Source organism: Rissa tridactyla, chromosome 2, assembly GCF_028500815.1.
Source record: "Rissa tridactyla isolate bRisTri1 chromosome 2, bRisTri1.patW.cur.20221130, whole genome shotgun sequence".
NCBI lineage: Eukaryota > Metazoa > Chordata > Aves > Charadriiformes > Laridae > Rissa > Rissa tridactyla.
Genome location: NC_071467.1, coordinates 111,164,337 through 111,191,282, shown reverse-complemented (window position 1 = coordinate 111,191,282; position 26,946 = coordinate 111,164,337). Strand labels below are relative to the sequence as shown.

Genomic DNA, 26,946 nt, shown 5'->3' with positions numbered 1-26,946 from the left:
ATTTTTCAGATGTTCTAATTTCCCATTCAAGATGCAATCAATCCCAACTCTAGGTGTGTCTAATCCAATTTTTACGGTATGTTCATGGGCCAGCACCAGAGAAAAAGAACTCTCTTTTTATTTTCTTTCAATTGCCTCTGCTGCAATCACAAGACTTGTCATCTCCTGGTGTGAAATGCACAACAGTAGAAGAGAGAGCGAAGGAGATTTGAGAGAGAGAGAGAAATGAGCCAACCTACTGAAAGGAAAGGGGAAAAGAGATACACGAAAATAACATTAACATTTTTGAATTATCCTACACACTGAAAGCTTCCATTTACTGGAATAATTAATTAACTCAAGATTTTTAAAGCCTTTGCAGAGTTTTTAAGTTACTCATTTAAATCACAATATGCTGTTAGAAGTGGTATATTTAGGAATGGATTCTAGCTTCACACCACCCATCTTCCTCATCTATACCACAGTGAAGTCAGATGCAAGTCCTGTACCGCCTGCTCCCACACACCACCCCTATGTATTCGAGTAAACCCCATCGCACAAGCTCCTACACCACGGAGGGTCAGAGGAATGCTCCTCCTTTACGAACGAAAAGATCTTTTCTCTTAACAGCTTAACAGACATTCTGGCTAACTCTGAACTTGCAAGAGACGTACATTTAAAATATTTATTTTTCCATCTCTAATCAAAAAAGACCTCTAAGCCACTGACACACACAGCGGATCTTAACGTGCATCACAGGCACAGCAAAGAAACAACAACCAGGGGCATGGTTCCTCCCTGGGTAAACTACAGCAAACGAAAGTAAAGCAGCCAAAAACCCACTGACGACAGAGACCTTCGTGGATTTAAATCTGTGAGAGCAGCTGCAGAAGAACAGAGGAGAATTATACTCAAGAGTTTAGCAATTAATAAATATCCCCTGTACCAACACAGACCAATAAAAATAGTTTCCTTTTACATTAAAGCAAAATACATTTATAACTCAGACCATGAATCCTGTACACTCTCCTATTCCTTTTCTCTCTATATTCGTACACATGGGAAGCATATATATACACATATATATGTGCGTGGATTATTTTTCCCCTGACTGAAAGCTACCCTAATGGGTAGGCACTAATGGATTTGAAGTGATAAGGAAAAGGCGGACATGCAAAATGCTCCAGAACTTCTGTTCCTAATCAATCACCAGAGATCAGTGACATCATTCAAGCCTTTGATCAGAGCTCCCCTTTCAAGCTTAAAAAGGGGGATAGATTGACCCACACCAGCGGAGGGACTGAAGAAACACCTAGGATACAATTCACAGTGAAATATGAGAAGTCACCAGCATCCCTCTTCAGAAAAACTATCCCTTCCCACCTTCCTCAAGGAACACAGCGCGCATTCCAGAGCAACCAAGCACAAACAACAGATTTATCTCTTTTCCCCAATAATTAGAAAACAGACAGGGAAACAACACATCACAAAATTCTTTCAGGTTTTATTTTCGAAGCCTGCCACATGCATTTTATCCCAAGCAGGAGGTTTATTACGTTTGCTGGCATTTAAAAAATCTTCTCAAGTACATTAGTACAAAAAAAAAAAAAAAAAAGGAAAGAACTTATTTTTCCAAAATGCCTGAGCAGCTTTAACAACTAAAGGCTGACGTCCGTTTTTAAAGAAGAAGTAATTTTCAGGAGAACCAGCATCATGGCGAGCGTTCGCTATACTTAGCACCGGCCTTTGTCCACATCAGGGCATTCAGAGAGTTGGGATCACTAATCCCTCTTCAGCTAAAATTGAGCTCCATTGTTTCTCAGTTCATCTGAGTTTCCATGGCACTTACTAGGACTTAAGTGTTATTTACTTAGGGCGGTTTGTTAAAAACAAAAAACAATAGCTAAGTCTTAACGTGAGCATCAGGTCTTCTTTGGTTTTTTTTTTTCCTTTTTACTTTCAATAAGCTCAAGATGCAGTCAGCATTTTACAGTCTCAGAGACTTCTTCTGTCTAAAAATCTTCGAGAAAAGCAAAGTTGAAAATAGACCTGAAAATGTTCACTTCATTGTTTTGGCTTGGTTTTCCCCCATCTGTATTTTTAAAAAATCTAATTGAGCCTCCCGAACAGCAGCAAAAATGTAGTTTATTATCTCCCTCATCAGGTGATCAATGATTTCATTAATAAGACAGATAACAAAACTGTCATATCATCGACACAGTTATGAAAGATGATCCTGGCTTCTTGCTCCATTTTCCAAGGTCTGGGATTCTCTGTGGCAGCTCTGAGTCCATTCAATATTTTCCACAGACAGAGAAAAGTGAAAATCCATTTTGAAACCAATTTCAATTAGGATCCAGAAGCTGTTATCACAGGTGTCGCAGAATGGGCCCGTAAGTGGAAATGTCGCCTATCCATTCTGAAATGAAACCTTATCAGGGGCTACGAAGATGGCTGAGGACAGCCTATCTGTAAATTACTTTTCGTCCTGTGTTAACTCAACCCTAGTTCTGTCATATGGAATTCTTTCCAGCCCCTCGTAATAATCTAATGACTAACTAGGCGCTGCACCAAAACGGCTTTTATTCTGCTCGGGCTTCCCCCACCGAACGGGGCTGCAAATGCAAATAACCGGAGGCGGCCAGGCAAGCCGGCGTATTTAGTAATATCATTTAAAGCTCTCATAGTTTATTACGGGGAAGTAACGGGCTTGCATTCTGAAGCCTGTCTCCACCCATTGCATTCCTGGTGATTTTTCAATTGCAAACTCCAAGGCCCAGTTATTTCATTAATTCAGCACCCAAGTAGTGAGGCTTTTCTCTCACATCTTTCAGTCTCCTTTTAGCAAATTATCCCATGACGGAGGATTTATTCAGTCAAAGACCTCGGACTTTGAGAGGCAACAAAAGAATCAAGAGACTTTCTGGTCCACCTGCCTGGCGAATGATGAGGCAGGGTAAAGCCTCCCCTAGAGAAACCAATCAAACCATTGTGTGGCACAGTCAGACCTTTTCAACTGTCAAGCCAGGAGAGCAGGAAAAGAGATGAAAGAACTCAGGATGAAGCTACCATTTACAGAACCATGTGGGAATGGTCTCCGAAGATTTAATAATTGGGATGGAACTCAACTTTCTGAAAACTAAAAGAAAGAACAAAAAAAAAAAAAAAAGGAAGAAAGAAGAGAAAAGAGAGAGAAGAGAAAGGAGAGAAAGAAGGGCAGAAAAGAGGGAGACTGGGAGGAGGGAAAAACACTACTGGTCAGGCCCAGAAGGAACTTTTCTACAAAATCCTCTGTTGTTATGTATGAACCCCGACGCTGGAAAAGAAGAGAAAAGCAAGCACACGACAGGGACAGCGAGTGAGCACAGTTTGTAATACTAACTTCAGTTTCAGCAATTTATCATCCCATCTTCGGAAAAACTCCATCAGTACAAATCTGTTCTATTAAGCAGAACAAAAAAATCCACTTAGTTTGGGATATCTGGGTGCCTTTTCAAGCTATTCCATGTGTGGGACTTAAGTTTTCACGTTTCCACTTGGCTGCATGTGGAACATGCATGAGAAGTAGTACTAAATGAATGGAAACCAGCGTATTTTAAGCGGTTGGCATGTGCAAAGAATGTGCACACACAGCTCGTATGTAGCAAGGCTCCAGCTGATTGCAGGCACACAATTAGGAGCTGCTTTTTGATAATCTGACCCATAAAGCCTTACAAGCCAAATTCTAAAATCATCTGAAAACCTGGTATTTCCTATGTACTTCTCTTCCCCAAAGCGGCACTGCGCACTTGAAATATACATTCATCAGTACGTCCAGATCACATTTACAAGTAAATCAACATTTTTCTGAATCGCCAGCCTTACGAATAAAAATAGAATCTGCAAATTAATTGCGACCACTTGCAGTATACATCAAAGGCAACAACTTTTAATGGGAAATAAGATAACAACACAGCAACAAAATCCATCTCATTCCTTCTTAGTTGGGATGGCAAAAGACTGCATCTCCCTCTCCTCCCACCCTCACCCCCAAAATAATGAGATATGGCTTGGAAAGAATACAGAGAATGTAGTTTTAATACAGTACCTTCTTTACATAATCACATACCATACCCTAAGCACACTTATTGGCATATGTATTTAGTAACAATTTCTATGTAAGCAGAAGCTGAGGCTTTACATCTTCCAGAAAAGAAAAAGAAAAAAAAAGGCGGAGGGGAAGTAAATAGAAACATACAGAGCAGGGATATAATCAAATGCAACACTGACGCCTGATTGTTTCCTTGTAACTGGAGTTAGATATGAAACAGAAAACATCTAGAAAAGAAAAGATGAATGCCGTTTGAAAACCTGTTAAGTAATTTAATTACTTCAACTGCCTAAATTTACACAGCTCAAATCATAAAGCCAAATACTGTGCCTGCCAGAGGGGTTGCCTGGTTTTAAGTCAATTAGAAGGATTTTTTAAAAATTCTCTTTATTTACTTTATGAAGAAGACCTACTCCATGTCGCTCCTTCACTTGCAGATTCCTGAGTCTGGACCCAGGAAAACTCTCGGAGACTTTTCTTCATTTTTTTTTTAGCATCCTTCCAATCCCCCCCATCCGCCTGGCACCCCTGTGTTTGTTGACACCCGTTTCCAGCAGCTGTGAGGAAGGTGCCATCACTTGGAGAAGCAATGCCGCTGCAGAGCCTGGCCACGCTGCCAGGCAGCCTCCCCACTTTGGTGGCACGGGCTGGCACAGTGGTGCAAGGTCATTAGGAGGCACTTTCTCTTTTAGGGTATCTTCCCCAGAGACCAGCACTTACCGGCAGTGAGCAAGCCCTTTTCTGGAAGGCTCACAATAGCACTGAAGCTTCAGCTGCCAGCAGCCTTTTTCCTACTAAAAATCAAACCTCTTGGTTGCTTTCCCCCGCTCCCCAGTACTCTGGGCCTGAATTTTTTGAGGTCTGATTGATACTGGACTCCTGCAAAGCACAAGCTGCAGAGTACAGTACCGTTGCATGCTGCAGAGACGTATTTTAAACCTTTTTATTATTATCACTTCCTACTATATTTCAAAACCCAGGTATAATTGTAATATGGCTGCTAGGGCGTTAGGGGCGGGGGTTTTTTTGTTGTTTTTCAGGAAAAAAAAATCCCTAGTGTACAATTCCCTAAATTTAACCTCCACCTTGTCCAGGTGGCAAGCTTCTGCTGCTAACTAATGTTTTCTCCCGATTCCACCTCGTGTTATCCAGCAGGATGTTAAGTCATTACTTACTGATTACAGTGATTGCAGGGATAAGCCACTCAATCATCTCTTTCTGGAACTTGCAAAGGGATACAGCAGGATTGACATTTAATATCCCTTATGCTATTAACCACTGCAGGGAGGTGAGAGAAGGGGGGAAAAAAGGAGGGAAATCTCAGCAGAATTAATGAAGCAATACTGTACTGCACTTGCAGATCATTGGCTTTAGAGCAGGGTAAGCGTAGGGCTGGCTCACAGAGGAACAACACTAGAAAATAGTATCGGGCAGAATGAGTTATTATGGTCTTCAATAAACCCTAACTTGATGACTGAAATTTTATTAGTAAGCATAAAGGACCACAGATGCATTACTCCGAATGAACATGTATTTAATCAGCTACTCACATCAGATTACAATATACCAAGACATACAGTCCCCACTTAATTACAATCTCCAATGCTTTTCTTCCAATACTTCCAAGCATCGGGAGAGCTCATCCTCCCCAAGGATAGGTACCTTCCTTCAGTTTATTCTCTTAAGACCTGGACACAATTCTTAGAACAGAAGGGTATACAAAATCTTACAAGTTCAGGTCTTTGCCCTTACTTTTCCACACCACGACGTGTGACCATTCTACCCTCACTTTTCATGCTGCCATATGCCACCATTACAGATAGGAATTACTTGCAATATTTGCCTCACTGGAAAACAAAACCCTCTGAAAAACCTATACACTGAAGACTGTCACTTCCAATATCCAGTACCACAAGATGTTGTTTCCTTCTTGACCTGAAAATGAGAAGTGAAGAGGGCCCTTCCATCCCCTCTGATTTCAGGAGGAGGAGGGCATCTCCCGATCACTTTACAGAATCAGGTCTCATATAATCAGTTCGGGACTCAATGTGCAGGCCACTAAAATAGTACAGGCAATGTTTCTTGATACCTAACAACCTCTTTTGAACTGTGATCTCTCACATCAGTCCAACGAGGGGGCCAAGAATGGATATTATGATTAACACCTACTTTATGGTGAGCTTGAAAGCAAGCAGCAGGACAAGTAACCAACTCAAAGTTTAAACAGGAAATGTGATTCTTATGGGGTTGCAGACTGCTGAATACTTCCCTCATTCAATCCTGAAAGAACTACTAGGAAGAAAAAGAAAAAGGAGACGTAGATGAAGCTGGCTCTTCCTCTGAAAGAATCAAAGTGGACGAATGAACTTCCTCTCATTTATTCATCTATCAAGCTTGGTTTAGAGTTACATCATCATTAAGATAATAATTTCTGCTTTCTATCACTTTAAAGTATGTTCTCAATAACTATCTGATTCTGATAAAGGTAGTCAAGTCCACAACCTACATACGTTTATAATTAGCTTTTTTTTAAGGCAGAGTAATAGGTTAATAAGAAATATCAGATTACACTGGAACGAGCTCATGGGTCAAAAACTAGACAAAACACATCAAACTGAAAATAAGTGCTTGCCTGTCAGACACTGAAGGACTCCCTATACAATAACTGCATTGTTTTAATGCAACGTTAAAAACATCAGTTTAGAGCCAAAATGTGCAAAAGAAGAAAGCTTTTTAGTCACCAATAAAACTCACAAGCCAAATGTGAATAGATCACGGTTGAACACAGTATTATAATCTCATAATGTTCACCAAGCAATGCCGCAAAGTGCAGGTTTGCCTTGTAAAAGTATTAATTCATCCTAAAGTGAAATTCCCTGTACTTTTTAGAAAATAAAGTGAAGAATTAATTATATCCATACTACAGATTCAGTGGAAAAAAAAATAAAATTGCATATAGCTGAGGGCAGTATTAGGTCAGCGTGGGGTTTTTTGGTCAACACCGCTTAGGAAGTACTCTAACAATAAACCTGATTCACCTACAAAGCAGAGTGTGGAGTTGAAGCAGCCAGCCTGGCAAAGCATTAAAGCCACTGTCTAATTGTAAGCATGCAAATACCCACATTTGGGCCAAGGGAGCTATTCCTCCGCTTAAAGCAAGGCGTTCGCTTGAGTACTTTGCTGGACTGGAGCTGAAGGCTTTACTGCAGCGCTGGGACTCCCTGGGGTGCAGGAGGGTGCTGCCCCAGCGCCGGCGGCACAGCCCTGTGTTTTCTGCTCAGTGCTCAGCCTGATGTACCGACTTCGCGCCCTGCTGATCTCAGCCACAGCTCGTGTGCCAGGCTGCGAGGAGAGGGCAAACTGCTCGCCCTGCCCGCCCTGCCGCTCGCCAGCAGAGCAGCACAGAGGAGCAGCTGAGAAAAAGCCTCCGCGTTGGCATTCATCACACTTCAGCAAGGCAGGTTGCCGTGTGGACTCCTGCAATGTTTACAGCGTTTCTTTTTAACCCTGAGATTACTTGAAATTATAGAAGGTATCATATTATCCAACGGAGGTCTAGCAGGGCAGGTTTCATGACCTGCAATACCAGGCGAGGGCTCTTCAAGGGGAGCACAGAACTCATTTTAATGATAGAAACCTTTGTGTGCACGCAGCAACTTTCAGGATGATGACCTAAATACATGCATAGACATGGTAAGGAACAGGGTCTTACTGCTTTGTCTCCAGAAAACTTGTCAGGGATGGGCCATGTGAGAAGACAAGGCCTGACAACATAGCAACGTGGTCCGGGACACTGGGCTCATTACTCCAGTGTAATGCCAGTGACATGGTCACTGTATTTATTTGTTGTTATTATTACTTTGCCAAAGCAGGTAAGTCTGAGGCTATTAAACCACATGACACACAAAAGTAAGCTTACTTTATACCCTAGCACAAACTTTTTATTCATAGAGCCTTTCGTGAATGAGCATCTCCATCAGCAGTTTTCTTTAGTAGTTTTCCCTCCTTGGATATTAGCCTAGCAGTAAATATAGCAGTCAAACAAAGAAGGAGTTAAAGGAACAATTTTCAAATAAATGTATCCTAGTAAACTGCGTGCAGTTTGGTTGAGATACACAAAATGAAAGACAAAGGAGAAAAGATTAAAAGCTTGCAAAAATGAATTCAAAACAAAGCAAGAGTGGTCCCAAATTACAAAATCCCACTGGGGATCAAAGTGCACCAAAGATTTTTGTTAGTTATTACAAATTATGTTGGTTTTTTTTTTTTTACTTTTTCAATCACATGTTTTTTAAAAGAAGTTTTAATTTGCTCCAGCACTAACACCTTCCCCACATGTTTCAGCCTGGAGCACATTTTAATGGCTTAGTTGTAAATCCCTGAAATTAGGGGTTTATAATGGAAATGCTGGCAGGCCCTTATCTAACACAGTGCAAGCATCTTAGCAATATAGTCAGAGTTTGTAGTTAGGTGAGTGCAGGAGAAATCTTTTTTGTATTAAGTCATGTCAGGAACTCAGCCGAAGTGGCTAACGTGTAAACTAGAGCTCATGCTTGCTTATTGTTTGAGCCTACAGTGCAGCTGGTACCTTCCGAGGGGCACCCACAAGTCTGTGCCTCTTCACTGTGAGTTTTCCACACTCATTATTCATTTTAACACAGATTCTGCTGCTGAGTAGAACTGGTAACTAAAAGCTTTCAATCTGTTTATGATCCAAGTTCTGACTGGCTCCTTCAGAAGACATCAGAGCTACTGAGAAAATACTAGTTTCTACATCACAGCTCAGACAGCTGTCACTCCAGTACGTGTTACCCTGCAAACTTTGCTAATTAATGTGCTGTCCAGAAGGAGAGAAGCACTGATATTAGACATGCTTATGAGGTGACATCGGTATGATAGGCAGATGTTGCTCTGCGATGACAGCAGAGTCTCCTGACAAAAACAGCACGGATCATTCTGTCCTTTTGTTATTTTTAAGGGTACCTTACCTTGTTTAACAGAGCATTCAAATGCAAATCATAACCATTTAACATTACCACAGCCCTCTGCAAAAAAAAGGCACTGAATCAACAAAAGCTGCATGTTTTGTCGGACTGGTGTCTTATATCAACTGATGATGTTCCTGTAATAATACTCATTCCAGCATTAAAGAACAAAAGATGCAAATGCGATGCAAGCTCCAGCTTTCATGCAAATTGGTCCTTGTAACCAAAATTCATTATCATGACAATCACATCTGCAAGAAGCAAAACTATAAAACATTGCAACAGTAAAACTCATGTTTAAGTTCCTTAAGTTTTGGTGTTAGTATTTGTTTTGGTACATACTCCGTGGAGTCTCTACACTAGGAGGAAATTTTCATATCCAGGAAGGATTGGAATTTTTTATCCCTTTGAAGCCCAACCCTGTACCTCTGGAAAGTCGTTTGCTTGGTTATACACGACAGTCGATTAGAAACCCAAACCTTGGAGAGCCTGGTGACTTCCCTAAATACAAAGACTAACAAGACCAAGCCTTACCCACTGAAAACAAAGGTAACTGTCATTACCTTAACAAAACGAAGCCTCAGGGCCCAGGATGTATACTACATTAGCATCTCATTCCATTAACAGGAGACAGAAAGGTGACAGAAATTTCTAGTCATTCATTAGACTTATAATCATTGCAGCTCTTGGGAGTTTGATGCCACTGACATGCAGTAATACACCACCTAGATGAAGCAGGCAGTTAAGAACTAATATGACCCTTAAAGCTGATAGGTAGAATAGAGAGAGAAAATTACCTCACCGCAGGGTAAATCAGTGTCAGAATTAGGCAAAAAAAAACCATCTTGAAGACTTTATTTTTAGCCCTCTCATTCTAAAAGTTTAACGACAATGTAAAAGCTAGCCCAAACAGTCAGAGGTATGTGCCAATACCAAGATTAAGTACAAACCCCTGACACATCAAACAATACGCATATATGTTTAAGTGAGAGAGAAAGAAAATTATTTTGAAAATCAGTGTCAGAATTAGGCAAAAACATCTTGAAGGCTTTATTTTTAGCCCTTTCAATCTAAATGTTTAACGATAACGCTAAAGCTAGCCCAAACAGTCAGAGGTATGTGCCAATACCGAGACTGAGTACAAACCCCTGACACATCAAACAATGTGCATATGTGTTTAAGTGTGCATCTGTTTGAAAAGTTGGGCCAATGTGGAAAATCCTATTATCAAAAAAAAAAAAATAATACAATGGGGAGCTCTTCAGCTAATGTGAACCACTGTAATTCTATTGACAGCAATGGATCTGTGCTGACTTACACCAGCTGAGGATCTAATTTCATATGCCTTAGAAAACTGATGCAGCTTTTTCCATAGCTGCTCAAGAGTTTCTATACCCTTGTGGGGATCAACTCCAACTAGTAGGTCAGCAGGTGCTGAGTTTGCTTTGAATCTGAAGTCCAGTCTCACAGAAGGATACTGGGACTTGTGCCATCTAATTTTTTCTGACCCACAGAGATTCCCCTCTAGTATGGCTGCAGGATTCATGTATTTTCTGCTTTAGTCTAGTGGGAGATACATGCATCTTTGAGAACGTAGAAACCTTTCTTAAAGATATCAAAGTGAGAACCTGACCTGAACCACAAGCCCAGATGAGTGAGCATGATGGAAGCAGAAAGGATGAACAGCAAATGTTTTGCCAGGGATACACCAGGACTCCAAAATATGCAGAAAGACACCTTCCGTTTTAACCATTATTAGACTGATTTGCAAAAACCAACAGTTAATCTGCAGCTATCCAAAATCCACAGGTCTAAAATCTGCCCACACCTTTTCAAGCAATTTTCTTTCCTAGTGCAAAGAAAGTTTTGCATTAGTAGGGACTAATACACTCAGCCCTCTTACACTGAACAATTCCAGGGCTGGGATTACACACTCTCCAGAGAGGCAGAGAATATGTAAAATTGCCAAGTGAGGTAATCTCTGGGGAGAATTAAGCAGATACTCCAGATTTGCAAATCTACAAGCTGTACATTCACGACTTTGAAATGAATTCACAGGAGGATACACTATTAGCTCCATGTTTTGTCCCTCGCCATTAAAGAACTTTGGGGAAGTGGGGGCAGCCCTTTGTGAGAAGCAAGTTTATTTGTAAAAGAAGAGAAGAACAAAACCCTTTGCCATTAATTTTGACAGAGCTACTTCTGTCTCTTTTGTAATAACTAATTATCTAACTAGTGTAAGAGATTTCAATGGCCAAATGCAAAGCACTCGCAAGCCCTGCCAGGCTAATGAAGACAATTTCCAAAACGCCAAAAACAGGAACTTCCTATAATAAATAACTTAGCACATTTACATCTCAAATTAGAACATCTGGAAGAAAAAGACTACGCCTGATGCCAAAACAGGCCTCATTGTATCCTACCACTTTCCACCACCACCACCCCCCCTTGTTCGTTTTCTTTTGCCTTTCCGTAGAACAAACACCAATCCAGGTGCAAATGCTCAATTCACAAGGAATGCAGTGAACATAAAATTACTGTAGGTTTGGCTGCTAGTAAATCCCTGCTGTTACTCACCATTGGAAGTTGTGCTGGAGGCAACAGCTTTCTCACTGACATCTGTTCGACTGGAGCATTTCACGATGGAATTCTCCACTTTTTTCTTCTCCGTCGTGGTAGAGCTATGGGACTGCGCCTCCATGATGACTTCTCATTACTTCAGCTCTCCTTCTACTAATACCTGAATGAAACAAGAGAGCCATAAACTTTAAATACTATGTGAAAGCTTAGCCCAAAACCTCTCACACCTCTCACCTGAAGAAGAGCCTGCAGCACAATTAGCGGCCCACAGGCCATTTCTGGATGCCCATCAAATCATGTTTGCATGCATGAATTCCTGAGGAATTTAAGGAAACACTAATATCAAAATTAAGTACGTTTGCCTTTAAAGAGAATCAGCATCACAAACTACTATGCTGCTTGATGGGTAGGTCCATTTTTTTGAAGCCTGTAGGGTTTCAATGGACCCAGGGAAAAAAGCCAGTATTTTTCTCCTATGTCCAGAGCACTTTGGAACAATGCAAAAGAAATGAATACAGACCTTCATGTTGACTGTAGAAGACAAATATTTAAATTTCAACATTCACACTATCCGAACACACTGCAGCAAGAATTATCCTGTCTATCTCTACACCTTGTCCTACTCGTGTAAACATCTCTCAGTCTGTTTGTTCAGAAATCTAACTCAAACAAAAGTGCATTGGAGCAACACCCTGAAAACCACAGGGAAAGGCAAATATTATTGCTAGCGGCAGATAATGAGATCACTTTCTTTTGCACAAAAATGCTGAAAATGGAAAACTCCGCAGAGGTGTGTGTCTGGTTATTCTGCCTTTCCTGGCTGTTCTCAGTGTCATCTCCGGTGATACATTCATTTTATAGCCCGCATATCACTTCTCCTTATTCTCAGAGCCTTGACATTCCTGACATAAACCCAAGAAGCCCACAAACTTCTGAAAGGGTAACACTGCTTGTGCAGCAGTGTATCCACACCAGGCCCTGAGACTGCAGGGATTTTGGGCTGTGAAGAATACAAGCATTTCCAAGCGCTGGTCTGCAGCTTAACTTGACGCACGCCAGTCTGTCCAGGTAAGCTTTACACAAACTATCAATATTCAGCACATACCATGCTTAAGAACCGAAGTGCCGGGGTGCTTTGGTAGTTTGAACACGATCCTATGCAACAACAACAACAAAGTAACAGAGTGTTTTCAGTTCTAAACAGCACTGCAGTCATTAGCTAAAGGGGGTCTGAAACGGAAGGAAGTTGCACTGTTCTAGAACAACATTTAAATGAATTAAAAAACCAAAGCCTTCAAAACAAGCCACAAAGTAAACTATAATGAAGTGTAATTACATTAGCAACCTGTTTCCCCAATTCTAACAGTCCAAAAAAAAAAAAACCCAACCAAAAAAACAAACCCCAAAAAGGCTACAAAGCCAATTCATCACAAACACAGCTGTCTAGTAAACCTTCCCCTTCCCACCTCCCTAGTAGGAGTTCTTTTTAATAGCACAATAAAACACTCCAAAGCCTCATTGTTATACAGTAGGGATCAAAGAAGAGCCCAATCACTAAATGAATCATTATTTAGCTAGGCAGCACAGCCAGGGAACTGGACTAGATGTCAGAGACTCTCTGCCACCAACCTACTGGTCTAACCTTCGTCAAGGCATTTTTCCTCCCTTGAGATCTTTTCTTGCTAAAAAAACAGAATAACAAAGCTCTGCCTGCCATGGCAGAGCACTTCTAAGAGTACTTTCAAGATCTACCCGTGTAAGTGCTATAAATATTATTGTGATCTGTGAAACAACTTCCTACCAGAACATGAAGGGGAATGTCAAGCGTCTTCAAATAGGAAGCAGGAGAGATCTAACAATACTCAACTTGCAACAGCCCTCACTGGTACCCAGCACTGCACAAATCTCCTTGTGGAGAGGTCTTGTACCAGCTTGGTAAAAGTATTGTTCCAAATTTCTCATATGCTTTGCCCCCGCTTTACCCTTGCACACCTCATGCAAGAGCACCCACAGCTTTGGTCAGTTATCATATATATCAGGTTTTTCAGTCCCTTGCATTGGCAGAAATTGGGGGATGCTGCCAAGCTGTTCACCCCACACTGACCACAACATGCTTGTTTTCTCTGTAGAGCCTTGGCCACATAAATAGCAAAATCTGCCTCTACCCAGCCTCCGGCCACTGCGTGAGCAAGTCCTTCAATGTACCTTCTTGTGTTCAGAGTACCCTCTGTTGAGTTATTTAATATTCTCTAAAAAGAATAACTTTCTATGCTGTCTCTGAGGGAATTTAAAAAGCTATACATTTTCAGTTGTGGTTATTTTTCTTCTGTTTTGGCTTTTAAGGGCCAAGTCTGCTATTCAGGCGGCACCTTCATTTACATCAAAGAGTTTGACTGTGTGAGCTTGGGGTGGGGGGAAGCTGCAGAATTTTCCCCCCATTTTCTTCTGTTCTCAGCTCACAAGCCTGTTTCTTTTGGCTAAAAGACATGAAAGGAAACAATTATGCTCCCTACTCAACTAGAAAGGAAGAAGCCACATACTTTGCCCCCATTTCACAAGGCCAGCAGAGTGGCATGAAACATTTGGGCAAAGGTCACAAAAACGATGACAGGTATCTACAGTGGTTCCACCAACTCCTGCCATGCAGATGTCTGTGCAGATATAAGCAAGGTGCCCTCACTTATCTCCACCTCCTTCCCCTCTCCACCATAGACAGGATAGTATTTCCATTACAATCTGATCCTACCCACTGCTCAGAAAAGAAGGAGACAGAGGTACTGTAAGGAGTTAACACAGCTTTAATCTCCTAAAAAGCATCTTTGGATCATCTGCCATTCAAGAACAACAGTGGCTGCTCAAACTGGAATCCATCCATTCTCTTGGCTATGTTTTTCTTTCCCCAACAGCCTACTGATGGGATTTTTCTGGTGTTTTGGCACTGTTTTTTTTTAATGGAGGGAAGACCAGGAGATATAATTCCACATTTCCCACCACTTTCTACCACTTTCCTGTTTTATGCTACCTAGTGTGGACACTGGTAGAGAACAGAGGCCTGAGGTAGCAGCTTGAAGTGAATTTTTGGTCAGAAAATTGCAGAACTGGCCATGAGCTAATATAAACATCTGCTCTTGGTACCTGTTCTGGTTCATGTCTGCTTAGTTTACACACAGAAGGCTGCTTTTATTCATGTCAGCATGGAAGGGGGAACACCGCAAGAGTAAACTTTCTTACTTGGCTCTACACCCTGCACCATGAGCCGATGGCCCCAGCGCTGCAGACGTTTCCTCCCCGTGCCTTCCTTCCTCCTGCTCCCAACCCACGCATGTGTGGCAAGGGCGTCTGCAGGAATTCCAGCAGCTCCAGTTGCACTCCAGTGCCCTATCAACTACGTGGTGATACAAATGGCTGGGAGAGTAAGGAAAGTCAGGAGAAATGTCAGGACTAATAATTAGAGGTATGTGTTTCGGTATATTTTGCCAAGCGTGCCCGATAGGGAAGCAGTCAACTGGAAATCAGTATGGTGCCCCAAAAATCTTTTTTTTCCATGAAGAACAACTAAAGCCAAAGTTGAAAATGCAAACCAGACACACATGTCTTCTAGAATCATTCTCCTTAATTTTGGCTGTGATTTTTATCTTCTCTCAGAAATTGTAATGAAATATGAGAATTGCAGTCTACCAAAAAAAAAAAATGTCCAGGACAATGTGAAGATTTCTTTCCATTGGCTGCTAATCCCTATCAAAAAGCATTCTAAAAATCAGCCAGCCTGACAGTCGTCTTCACATTAAAATACGAAGTGATTTATACGATGGTGTTCATGGCTCTCCCCAGCTTGTGGGTCAGTGACTTCTCTGTTCCTGCCCCCAGGCCTGAGACAATATATATCTATTCTGCAGCAAGGAGCTCTGTTTTCAAAAAACCAGAAAGCTAGCTTCTACCAGCTATCCAACATCTCCATGTGCATATGAATGGCAAGAAAATGCTATAACAGTATATGGGCAAAAGCCTGAACTTTCATAGGTAAATAGAGGGATAAACATTCCTTCCTGAAAGCAAACATTCATGGCTTTTTCCCATTCAACCATGCTTGAACCCTTTGTAATTTCCCTAAAGCCTGAACCCACTGCACAATTAATTCCAGATCCCTATTTTAAACCTAATCCCTCTCAAAACAGCAACCTGCCTGCAGGTGTGTCTCTTCTTTTTACATCATAAATGTAAACTTTCACCAATTGCATATTAAATTGGAGGAATTTTAGGAACAAGCTACTGGAATGAATTAGTTAAATCAGTAAAACTGTCTCTTTTAAGCTGAGTGTCAACAAATGGCAATATGTTGGAAAAGTATTTCAAACAAGAAAATTCTTTCAAGCAATTCTAAATGATATAATTTCCGGTCCCTATGTATGCTGGTCCTAAAACTGCGCCCCACAGTAGTAAAAATAATCATATTAATGTACAGGGGAGGAAAAAAAAGTGGTTTTGTTCATTTACTCACAGTGCCAACTAACCGAAACCAGTGGAGCAGCCCTCTGCCTGGAAGAGCAGGAAGCATGACCCTTTCTGAAGAGACACTTTGATTTTTCAAGAAATGTTCAGCTCTGTGCTCCTTTTCCTCTCTGAATTACTTTTAAAATAATTGCATTTATATTGAGCAAGTTAATTTCAAAGACCAGATCATGCAAATCTATATTCATGCAAACAGACTTACTGACTTCCACAAGACTACTTGCTTCTGTACAAGCGCTTGGTCAGGAATCTGAATCTAAAATTCTCAATTTGCTTGTTAGACGGTTTATGTTTCTTGCAAACTTAAACCTGCGTCTGCCTTTGTCTGTTAGATTTTTTTTGATGGGGTATCTTTTAATGTGTTGGGTTTTTTTTAAAAAAAAAACCAACAAACCTTTCCCTGTTTTATTCGCTGCCGCTGTAGTTGTATTCAATTCATTAACAAGTGGTTTGCATCCGCTGAGAAGAGCTGTCTGAAATAGCAGTGTCACAGCATTCATCATCATTACATCAGCAGTAGGGAAGTTCATACTGATTGCTATCAGCAACCAGAGTGCCCCAATCAGCGTGCAAGCAAACATAGCATGTTTAATTTTTCAGAAATGACTCTGGGTAGTTAGGGTGTTCATAGGTACTACTTTGATCCACGCTACTAGAAGCAGTCTTTGGGGATACAATACATCTTGAACAGCACAACTGTATGAAAGTGAAAAACACAAGGGGAGGCATGAAGAACAATCAGGAAATTACAGTCCTTCTCAACCATAAAGGACCCTTTATCAATTTTATCAAAACCGGTTACACCGTTCCCTGGGATTATTTAAGGATTAAAAAAAAAAAAAAAATCTCTCTTGTTCAGATACATTCAAATGCAAAATTTATATGAGACAATCTTCTGCTATTATACGGGAGCTATTTCACACTGATTTATACAGGCTTGATTCAGGTACATTTAACTTCCAAAACCCACCTAGATTTCAGCATTGCTTTCCATCAAGCCTGCTGGCAAAGCTGCACTGACAAAGTTACCCGTAACAGTACTTGCTGAAAAACACACAAGTGCTCAGGTATTTTAAGAAATATCTTCCAGTTGTAACATTAACCTCCTGGTACATCTCACTGTTTTTTATAATAGCTATAGGAACTAATCTAAATACTATACATTTTTTAAATGGTTTTATCTTTTCTATGTTCTTTGTAAGCTAAAACAGAATTCTGCAACCCCCATTAACTACTCCTGGGCAAATTTTGTTTAGATTCTTCCCTGTTGAGCCAACTGGTCACAATAAGACTAAGACCGACATAAACAGAGAAACAAAATAGTCTTATATCCACTATATATAAATACACAACAAAACACTAGTAAGTTGGAAAGAAAGATATCTTATACTTCGCAGTACTTATCTCCACTTAAATTTAAATGCATAATCTATAATTGTGCTAGTTGCAAACTGCACGTCTCCTAAATCTGTTTTGAAATGCAAAGAAAAATTAGAAAGAAAGACAAAACCTGATAGAATCAGATAGGCGGATTTGTTGCTTGAAATTAAAAAATACCCCAAGTTATAGGGCACCACATGTATTAATACAATCTTTCCAAATTCATTATTATCTGCTGTCTTTTCCTGTCTTACATTCCTTTGATTTCTTCCCCCCATAAAGACTGAAAAACAACTAGACCTAAAGCCTGGTTAATGATGATCTGATCTGTTCCTGATAGGTTAAATAGCTTGTGGCAACAATAATGCAGGATCACAAACACAAAGGCAATCAGCTAGGCAAAGCAGTGCTATTAGCATTCTCGTGATTAAGATCCTAAGTGAGAAACTATTCTATGGCATACACTGAACTACTGATCAAATGTAATAATTGCTCGACTCCAAAGGAATTACATTTGCTTATATCTTTCTGTTACAGATAAAACTACATTACCAAAAGTTCTGAAAAATGTTTAAAACACGCAGAAACAGTAGGATCAGTAAGTGTCACTTTCTACTGAGGCAGCACCTCAGTTGCTTTTAATACACATCACCCACATACTCGTAGATTATCTCTACTTTTGTTACAGGATTTAGAAAGCTGTTAAGTATAACCCAAATTAGATGTTTTTCCTATCACTTCAATAGATTAAACTCTGTATCTAAATAAAACAGCTTTCTGCCAGGAAAGAAGTGATTCATAGTTTCTTACCCAGTAAACAGAATTTAATGGATAAAAACATTGAAGGATTCGGGTCAGACTGTCCATATCCAACCAGTCCATCTCTCACAGAAGTTGTTGTTTGGGGATATACAACACAAAGCTGAGGGATGCAGAGCCAGAACTTACAACACATCTTAGTGGCTTTACATTTCATATATGATGTGTCCTCTGAGGTAAAAATTCATAATCCATTCATTATCCAAGAGTCTTTAGAATAAGTAACTGAACTTTAAAATGGTAAAAAAAAAAAAAAATAAATCCACAACAAAAGCCAAAACCCCACAACCAAAACTAAACAAACAAACCAGGTCATGAACTCTATTTCTAAGCATTTGTTATTTTAATCACATGGTCTTGGGGTTCTTTATTCCTCATTTTGACTCTCTTACAAACTACCTAATTACAGGCAATGGGAAGAGCAAAGGTTATTTCTTAAAAAAACAGAAAGTGCCACATATTTTTCAAGTCTCCAAATCTGTAAATAATTTGGGGAAGGGGGTGGGTTTAAAAATGTAATGCACTTACCCTTAAGAAATGAGAACTCCTACCAATTAAATTGCCTAGTATTGCTAGAAAATTCAGAGGAAGCCGTGTTACTGCTTGTTTTGCAACCCTACATGTCCTTGTGCTTCAAACTCTGCAGCACGAAAAACTCTAATAATTATGTCAAAGTAAGATTAGCTGTAAAAGAATTAGCACCGGGGGAAAAAAATCTCCTGTGGACTTTACTATTTGTAGCAAGAGGTTAAAATGAGCAGTAACACTTCAAGCTTCCCTACCAAGTCTACATTCAGTTTTTGCCCCTATCTTTCTTCAGGAATCCAGCAGCACTAGATCCAAAACAAACTTAAATAACAGCACAGTGACTTCCTTCTATAAAACACTTGCTTTATGAGACCTGAATTAGAGCATTCATATGCTCAAGATTTGAAAGGACAGGAATATGCAGAGAGGAGGACAACCAGCAAGACCTGCTGCGTTGATAACATACCCTATGACTTCCTCTGCTGATACTGTTACTAGCACTAGGAACACTTATGGTGACGATACAGGATGTTTTCTTCTTTCCCTTCTTGCCAGTTTGTCGACAAACAGCTTGGTAAAGCAAATTACAAACATCTGCAATGGGTGTGCTTTGCACCACGAGTTATTTAGTTCACGAAATAAGAAGTCACTACAACTGCCAGAGAAAAATGCAGAAATATTCTAATTTAGAGCACCAGAGGTAAATGTGAATTCCAATGGCATGACCACTTTCTTCACACTTTTTGCTTTATCTCATCAATCCCAACACATGAAAGTTTCCTTAAAATCAAAACTAGATCTATATATCAATGTCAATCTATACAGGAACTGAGCTCAAGGAAGAATATTTTTAATATACATCTATTGCGAAGATGTGCCTTCTGTTTCCAACTTATGATATGCAAATGAAAGAAGAAAAGACTGTATTCTGTATTTTACAATCAGCATTTTAAAACAAGATTAAAGGAATCAAGTAGAATGTTTTCGAAAGTGCCATGTTTTGATCACCAGTCCCGTTCCTGGAAGCCCGTTTACCTCCTCAGCACACTCTCAGGGTAAGGGATGCCTTCGTCCAGAATTTCATGTTCTAACCCAACACAGATGTTTTAACACGTAAAAGAGCTAGGAAAGCTCCATATATCATGGAAGAACTTCAAGTGTGAAAGGTACTTTATAAAACTTTATCTTCAGCTTTTACGGTTTACTTACTTTAGGTTTTACACCTGTCTCATAGTAGCAGTAAAACTGCATCGTGATTCCTTCACATTTTTGTAACTTGACAAAATACAACAGGACAACTCTGAACTGCTGCAGTAGAGATTACTTCACAATCCACTATCCCTGTTCAAATAGTGTAATCATAGAATTATGCAGCTGTCTTATTTTCCCAGAATAAAACATCCACAGTGAATTGAAGAGCCAAGCAAAACCACACCAAACCGCATGTCCTGTTAGTTAAGAATAGGTAGTGCTAAGATTTCATTTTAATACACACCATTCAGAACAGCAGATGTTGTACTGAAGTGACACTAACTTGATCTGTGTTTCTAACTATTCAGTTTCAGGTATTCATACATCTTATTTAATGAAGGCTTCATTCTCTCAGCAGCTGGATGAAGTATTCTTTACAGGTAGCTGATTTTCTTGACATTAACAGATTTGTATGTAAAGACAACAGCATCATATGAAGTAGCAAACATATTTGGGGGAGGTTCAGCTCTAAACCACCAAAAGATTAGTTGGATCCTTTAGCCTGACCTAAATATCAGATATCAAAAAAATAAAACAGTATTTTGAGCACGATTTAAAAAAAAAAAAAAAGAAAAAAAGGATTGCCTTGGTAATCAGCGCAAAAAATAACTGACATCAGAGTGGAAACTTCAGCTAAGAAAATGATTCAATCAGGAGGATTCTGATATTATCAGTTCTGACACCCAGCAACTATTTAAAGACAAATACGTTCTATCCCAATTAGTTCACCCCTTGTTGCAATCTAAATAATCTTGCAGGCATTTTTAAGATCGATGTATTGCCTTGTTTCTTGTTTTGTTCTTAAGAGAGAAACCAACTCTTCAGATCAGCAGCCAACTTAATACACTTTCAAGGTAAAGCAGGTACCATTTATATGTACAGCGAATACCACAACAAAACCACAGTATGATGCCAGCGCAATCTTTAAGAAAGTTTTCCCCTAAATCTCTGCAGAAAGCGGCCTTAAAAGAAAGCAGGGATTAGAGTGAGCTGGAAGGTAGGGAGGGGACTTACCTCAAAGCCAGCCAAGCGGAAATCAGAGCAGTAATTCTACAAGTCGGCAGAGTACACTTTTAGAGCCATAATGGTGTGAAGAAGTGCTGGGCAGCATTGCCTGAAGGCAGCGCTAATACACTGATGACTAATGACTGGGCCATGCAGACAATGAATTTGGGGGTTGAAAACTAACAGAAACCCGTGCAGTACCTTGACAAATGGGCTTTCAAAATTTCATTCATTGAATAACCTTTAAGCACAAAATTGGCTCAAGTTCTCTCGGGAATAATGTGACACATGTTGTTGGACAATAAGTATTTTCCTTTTTAATTAAAACTATTATACCAAATGCATAAACATGATCACAGCGAATAAAACATAAGAGTTAACTATTTGGCAGCTAGAAAAGAAGACCGGGACCCAGAATTTGAGGTGCGACACCATTCGTTCAGAAGGGTCAACAAATCCCAGGGTTAACTACCTGATTCACTGAAATTCACTCTTGGCAGAATACATTTTCCCTTCTTTGACACTTAAAGGAGAATGAGAACTTCAAAGGTATGTTTAATGAGCTGCTACAAATACAATTGGTTAAAAGAGGCTCAGAAATTATGTACTAAAAGCTGCATTGTGCTTAGAATTACAACTGAAAAAGTCTCGTTTTAAAGGGCCCAGTCAAAGTCGAGCCCCCATAAAACAAATCAAGCCTCGTATAAACTTTGTAACCTTGTGTACTGACAAACACATTAAAACAACAGAATCTGTCTTTTAAAGGGGTTCTTTTTTCAGTGCAACTCGACTCCCAATTTGAAAATAGCCATTTTGGCTATTTTTACAGACAGAATGAAATATCTAAAGTGTCTCTAAATTAACAAGTACCACTTGCCATAGACAGCATCGCCTTTAGCAGCTCCTAAAAACTTCAGAAAAGGATCTTAAAACAGGAAGCTTAGTGAGCTCATAAAACTGTTGTTGGAGCCAGGAACACATAGCATATTTAATCTGCAAACTGTGAGAGTCTACAATGATTTCAGCAAGATCTGAGGCATGCCCTCAAGGTTTGCTGGGATCTGGGATTAGGGAGTTGATAAGAACCCTCTACTGCCCATGGACATGTTTTTCTTCTGCAGTTAAACACAAATGCATAGAGACGTTTGACTGCTGCTTGGCATTACTGCTCAAGTTATATAAAAGCTTTGCAGCTCCTTTTGCTGTCAATATATCAAAGTTAAAAAAAAATCATCAAAGTGTGAAATTTCATTTAAAGTCTTTGCCAGTCTACAGCTCTATTTCACAGACCTATCAAATAAAAGTAAAGATGAAAAATGCACTGAAAGAACTTGAAAAGTTTGCAGCAGCACCCATGCCCTATTTTTGTTTATTCTGTCTCATTTTATTTGATTTTAAAGTATAACAAATCAATTCCCTTATAAAAATGACAAAGTCTAAAGGGAGGACGTCTATAAAACCTATGGTTAAAAGACAACTTGAAATCATTATTACAGTTGAACCTTTTGTTGAATAAAAAGATTCCTCTGTAGCCATTTTAGCATTTTAATTGCCTAACTGCAAGTTGGCAGAAAATTTCTTGAATCTTCCAAAACAATCACAATGACTACAGAATATGAGTGCCAGAAAAACTAAAGCCGCCTTCAAAGTATTCTTTAGCTAGGGATTTACAACAATTGCATGAAGAAGAAAAGTCTGACTTTTACGATAATCTACTATAGCCTAAAAGCATTAACATTCCATTACTAAGGTTTTCCTGAGGATTTCATGACTCATTGATTCACTTTTCCTTCAAGTCTGCTTTTTCTTTGTACATTACTGTCTCCATATAGTTGAGTGCATGCAACACTGATCATTAAACTGCTTCCTTCCGTAACTCCAAATAAATCCTGCTTTAATAACCATCAGATTCCTTATTTATCAGGCAAAGATGACTATCTTTTCACTAACACTCTGCAACACAAAAATATGCCACTCCTTCCTTGAATGCACAGGATGAAATTCAAACAAGCTACAGAGTGCAGGTAACGCAATAGCTTTCCCAAAAACGAGGCAGGAAGTGTAACTGAAACTTTTAAGAGTATCATATGCACGCATTTATCTTGTTAAAAAATTAAGTAATCTGCAAGATGAACATATCAGAATGGTATCTCAGAACCTGAGTATTTCTCTAACACCGATTCCAAAATAAAAAGAAATTATTTATAACCATCAATACTTTAATTTCTTAGTTACAAAATGGTTTTGTGTTTGAAAATGCACAACATCTTTCACAACTGAAGATTTCTTATAGTAGTAAACGCTGCCTTGGCCACTGCACGTCTTCTCAAGCCAAAAACATTACTCCACTTAAGCAGGAAAATGCAGGTGATGTCTTTGTTTTGTAGAACTTCTGCAGAAATGCTTTGGAAAACAGCATGTCCTACTGAAAACCATGTGCAGTTATCGGAATGCAAGAGTGCATTCATTTACGCACCTCAATACATAGTTTTACTTCCACTTCTGCTTAGAAGAATATATATGTGCACTGAGGGTGTCCTTTTCTTACTCATTCACAATCCCATAATCCTGCTTTTAAAGAAATAATCTCCCTCCTTAAAATAGCCTTCTCTCATAGTTACTATTATTTATGTTTTTAGAATTGGGCTATACACCAAACTGTAAGTATTTACATACTAGCTAGTTAAACCCAAACCTTCATTATATAAACAAACTCTCAGGAGGCTGCCTACAGTTTACACTGTTAAACTCATTCACCATTACTTTTAATATGTATTTCCTCAACTGTAATGCATGGTGTGAACACGGCAATTTTTACATTTTAAGGTTACTTTACTTTTAAAACACTGCATTTGTCTTCCTTCAAAATAATCATGACATATGTAATTAAGAAACTGTCAGATCATTATTAATTTTTAATAAAGGACCTAAATGAAATAATTATAGGAATCAATCAGTGAGGCACCTTTCCAAATTACAATGCAATTGCACAAATATTCAAACTACTTAAGGCCAGTTCTTGCAGATTTCAATCCATAATCTCACTGAACACATCAAAAACAATTTTGTAGCACAGAGAAACTTAGTGATTTCTCAGTATTCTGCCGACTTAAATGGTTTCAAAACAGATACCTACATCACGCACAGAAAGAGAGGCAGCCATGCCTTCTTAAAAATGTTTATGTTGATTTAATCAGCCACAGATCTCAAGGCCTCTGAAAAATTTCGCTTCCAAGTTTTTCCGTAGCACACACAAAAGAAATGAAGTCTGCACGCTGAAGCTTAAAAAATCACGTTTATTGAGCCTTGAAAATCAAGCGGGAAGTAGCGGTGGTGACACGGCGATGAGGTTGCGATGGCTGTGGGTTGCTACCTAATACTCCTTTAGTGAAGTACCCTCTAAAAACGTGACACTGTATATCAAGCGGACAGCTATCCCTACCTTTGACTAAAAGGCTCTTTGAGATCCGTACAGTCCATCATTTCAAACTGAAGTGGCAGCTGGAAAATGTGGAACAGCTGGCAAGGAGCTGAGAGAAAATGTTTTACATAAATATATCTACATACGAACTGGCAGAAGGCCACGCACACCGTACCCACAGGACCGGATCAAAACTACGCACCAGAGGGTTAAAAAAGAAAATTTGGGGGGTGAGGTGGGAAGTGGGGAGGAGGGGGGAGAAGGGGGGGATTTCCTTTTACCTTTTCTCTTCACGTGGTGCGAGGATTTGGGAGCGAGCAGTGGCGGCTGAGCGCCGGCCAGCCCGTCCGGAGCCGCCGCAAGGAGTTGTGTGTCAACACCCCGACTTTACGGGCTAATTAAAAAACCGCCGAGGATCCGGCTCTCCTCGGACCCTCTTCCAACTTGCGCCTATGCGGGGACGGAGTTCCCCCCGGGGGCGGCGTCGTCCGTCCCCCCCCCTTCCCTCACACACACACACACACACCCACCCACCCCTTCCCCGCCGCCGACAGCCGTCCCGCTCCTCCCGCCTCGGCCCGGCCCGCCGCCGGCCGCCCGCCTCCCCAACTTGACCCGCTGCCAACGGCGGCGGCGGCGAGAGGAGCGGCGCCCCACGCACACACACGGACACAAAAAGGCGCAGGCAGCCCCGCAACTTTCCCCCTTTCCCTCAGGGAGCCGGCGGCGCGAGGGGGGGAAACAACGGCCGCCCCAACGGCCGGGACCGGCCGTTGGGGCGGCCGTTGTTTCCCCCCCCCGCGCCGCCGCCGGCCGTTGTTCGCCCCCCCTCCGCCGGGCGCCCCTCCAGATGTGACAGCGCCTTTCTCCCCCCTCACAAAGTTTGCGGCCGGCCTCCCGCCGCCTCACGGGCGTGAAAATGCCCGGGAGTTGCTCGGGGAAGGAGGGGGACGAGGAGGGTGGAAATAAACAAAACAAAAAAAATAATAATAATAATTAAAAAAAAAAAAAAAAGAAAAAAAGAGCAGCTGCCGCTCGCAAAATCGGCAGCTCCGCCGCGGGACGTGACCGGCCGAGCACCGGGCGGGCCCGGCCCGGAGCGGGGAATGCCCCCACACACCCCCCCCTCCGCCTCTCCCCGCAGCCTCAACTCCCGCGCTCCCTGACAGCCATTTTAGGGGTTAGACACCCCCCTCACCACCACCCCCGCCTCCAAGTTAGGGAAGCGGGAAAGGGGGCCGGGAGCGGGGAAGGAGGGCTGGGAGAGGAGAAGAAAAGTGGCCCCGCAGCAGAGTCCGGGGGAAACAAAAGAACTTCTCGCCCAAGTGGGTACGTACCTGCCGCCGCCGGCGCTGAACCCCCGCGCTGCCCATGGGCGAGGGCCGGGGCCGCCGCGGCTCGCCCCCGCCGGGGCTAGCGGGGCCGGCCCCCGCCGCGGACGGCGGGCATTCTCCCGGGGGGTTGGTGGCGGTAGTGGTGGAGGGGGACACACACACGGGACAGGGGCGGCAGAGGAGGGCCGGCGAGTGTTGTTGGTGGTTGTTTTATCCCTGCTCGCCTCCCGCGGGGAGCAGCCCGCGCCTCTGCGTGTGTGTGTGTGCGTGTGTGGATCCGACATCAGTTTCAGTGATCTTGTAATCTGATCCCTTCTGACTCACTCGCACTGACTGACATTTCTGATTTGGTTCAACAAAAAGAGCGGGGGGGGGGGGGAGCAGAAAAAGAAGAAGAGGGTAGAGGAAAAAGAAAAGAAAAACAAACCACAAAACAACCAAATCCACCGCCTGGTATCAAACGCTTTTCGGAGGGAAAGGCGGGGGGAACCCCTCCGTCCCGTCCCGTCCCGCCTGTCCCCCCTAGCCCCGCCGCCGCCGCCCGGCATTGTGTAGGCTCGGCGCAGGCACCGAAGGAGGGGAATAAACACATCGCGCCGAGATACTCACGTGTCGGAAAAGTTGTCCCTTCTGCTGCTTTCCTCCCTCTCGCACACTCCTCTCCGCCGCCGCCTCCTCCAAGTTTTTACAGATGTTGTAGGGCTCCTCGCCGCCGCCCCCTCTGCCCAGCGCTGCCCTCTGGATCAGAGCAGGGGAAAGGCTCTTTAGGGATAAGTCCTAATTCAAACACCCTCCGCTAAACTTCCCCCCCCCCCTCTCCCCTTCCTTGTGAGCGGCGGAGGGGGCTCCGCTCTCCTTCCCCCCTTCCCTCGGGCCCGTTCGGGACGCGGCTGGCTGCTGCCCCGGGGCGCGGATGCCCCGGGCCCCGGCGGGAAGCGGGGCCGCCTGCCTGGGGGAGCGGCGGAGGGCTGCGCCCCGGGGTGCGGGTCGGGCCGCGGCCTGGCGGGCTACGACGCGCGCTCTCGGCATGACACCCCCGCTCCCCCCTTCCTCCTCCTCCTCCTC

The 26,946-nt window shown here is 41.8% G+C and overlaps 1 protein-coding gene across 3 annotated transcripts in view; it reads right to left on the bottom strand.

Annotated features, from left to right (window-relative positions):
• The window catches only part of GLI3 (GLI family zinc finger 3), a 213,880-nt gene extending 187,196 nt beyond the window's left edge, over positions 1–26,684 (bottom strand). For 2 of the 3 annotated variants that reach the window (XM_054191550.1, XM_054191552.1), the window contains exons 1-2: positions 26,491–26,684; positions 11,632–11,794 (exon numbers count right to left, since the gene is read on the bottom strand). In XM_054191550.1, coding sequence (XP_054047525.1) covers positions 11,632–11,755 — 124 coding nt within the window. In that variant the 5' untranslated portion in view covers positions 11,756–11,794; positions 26,491–26,684. Of the gene's footprint in view, positions 1–11,631; positions 11,795–25,884 lie in introns of all 3 variants that reach the window. The other variant, XM_054191551.1, reaches the window with a different exon arrangement.
• Between the last annotated feature and the right edge of the window lie 262 nt (positions 26,685–26,946).